The sequence below is a fragment of the Myotis davidii genome, unplaced genomic scaffold (genome assembly GCF_000327345.1).
Source record: "Myotis davidii unplaced genomic scaffold, ASM32734v1 scaffold1477, whole genome shotgun sequence".
NCBI lineage: Eukaryota > Metazoa > Chordata > Mammalia > Chiroptera > Vespertilionidae > Myotis > Myotis davidii.
Genome location: NW_006288182.1, coordinates 129,871 through 130,553, shown reverse-complemented (window position 1 = coordinate 130,553; position 683 = coordinate 129,871). Strand labels below are relative to the sequence as shown.

At 71.6% G+C, this 683-nt stretch overlaps 1 protein-coding gene across 1 annotated transcript in view; it reads left to right on the top strand.

Moving 5' to 3' along the window:
• Positions 1-6: 6 nt before the first annotated feature.
• HTRA2 (HtrA serine peptidase 2) overlaps positions 7-683 on the top strand; it is a 4,356-nt gene continuing 3,679 nt past the window's right edge. Inside the window, 1 exon segment of the mRNA XM_006759993.2 lies at positions 7-168. Coding sequence (XP_006760056.1) covers positions 45-168 — 124 coding nt within the window. The 5' untranslated portion in view covers positions 7-44.

The window sequence follows — 683 nt, the reverse complement described above, 5'->3', positions numbered from 1 at the left end:
CGCCTCTGTGTAGGGCGGGCGAGGAGGCCGCTGAGGCGGAGCTGATGGCTGCACTGAGGGCGGGGCGGGGTGCAGGCTGGAGCCTTCGGGGATGGCGTGCTTTGGGGGGATTTCGCTGGGGGAATGCGCCCCTGTTGACCCCTGACCTCCGGGCCCTGCTGACGTCAGGAACCCCTGGGCCCGAGTGACTTATGGGACACCCCAGTCTCCGGGCCGGGTTCTCTGTGGGGGTCCCTGGACCACGAACGTGTCTGACGCCGGGGACTTCGGATTCCCGAGCACAGCTGACTGCGGGAGCCCCGGATCCTCAGACCCGGGAGGGCTCAGGGACCCCTAGGTCCCCTCCGCGCACGTGGCTGGCTGTGGCCCTGGGCGCTGGGGGGGCAGTGCTCCTGTTGCTGTGGGGCGGGGGGCGGGGTCCCCCGGCCGTCTTGGCCGCTGTCCTTCGCCCGCCGCCCACCTCTCCCCAGAGCCAGTACAACTTCATCGCAGACGTGGTGGAGAAGACCGCACTTGCGGAAATCCTCCTGCGCCCCGGAAGGGCTAGCCGCCCCAGCATGCCTCGCGGGCCCTGGGGCCGCCCCAGCGCTCGCGTGCCGCAGGGACTACAATTCCCGGCATTCTCGGGGCGGGGGCGGAGCCGGCCTCCCGGAATCCGGGGCCGGGTGCGCCTCTGCAGGACT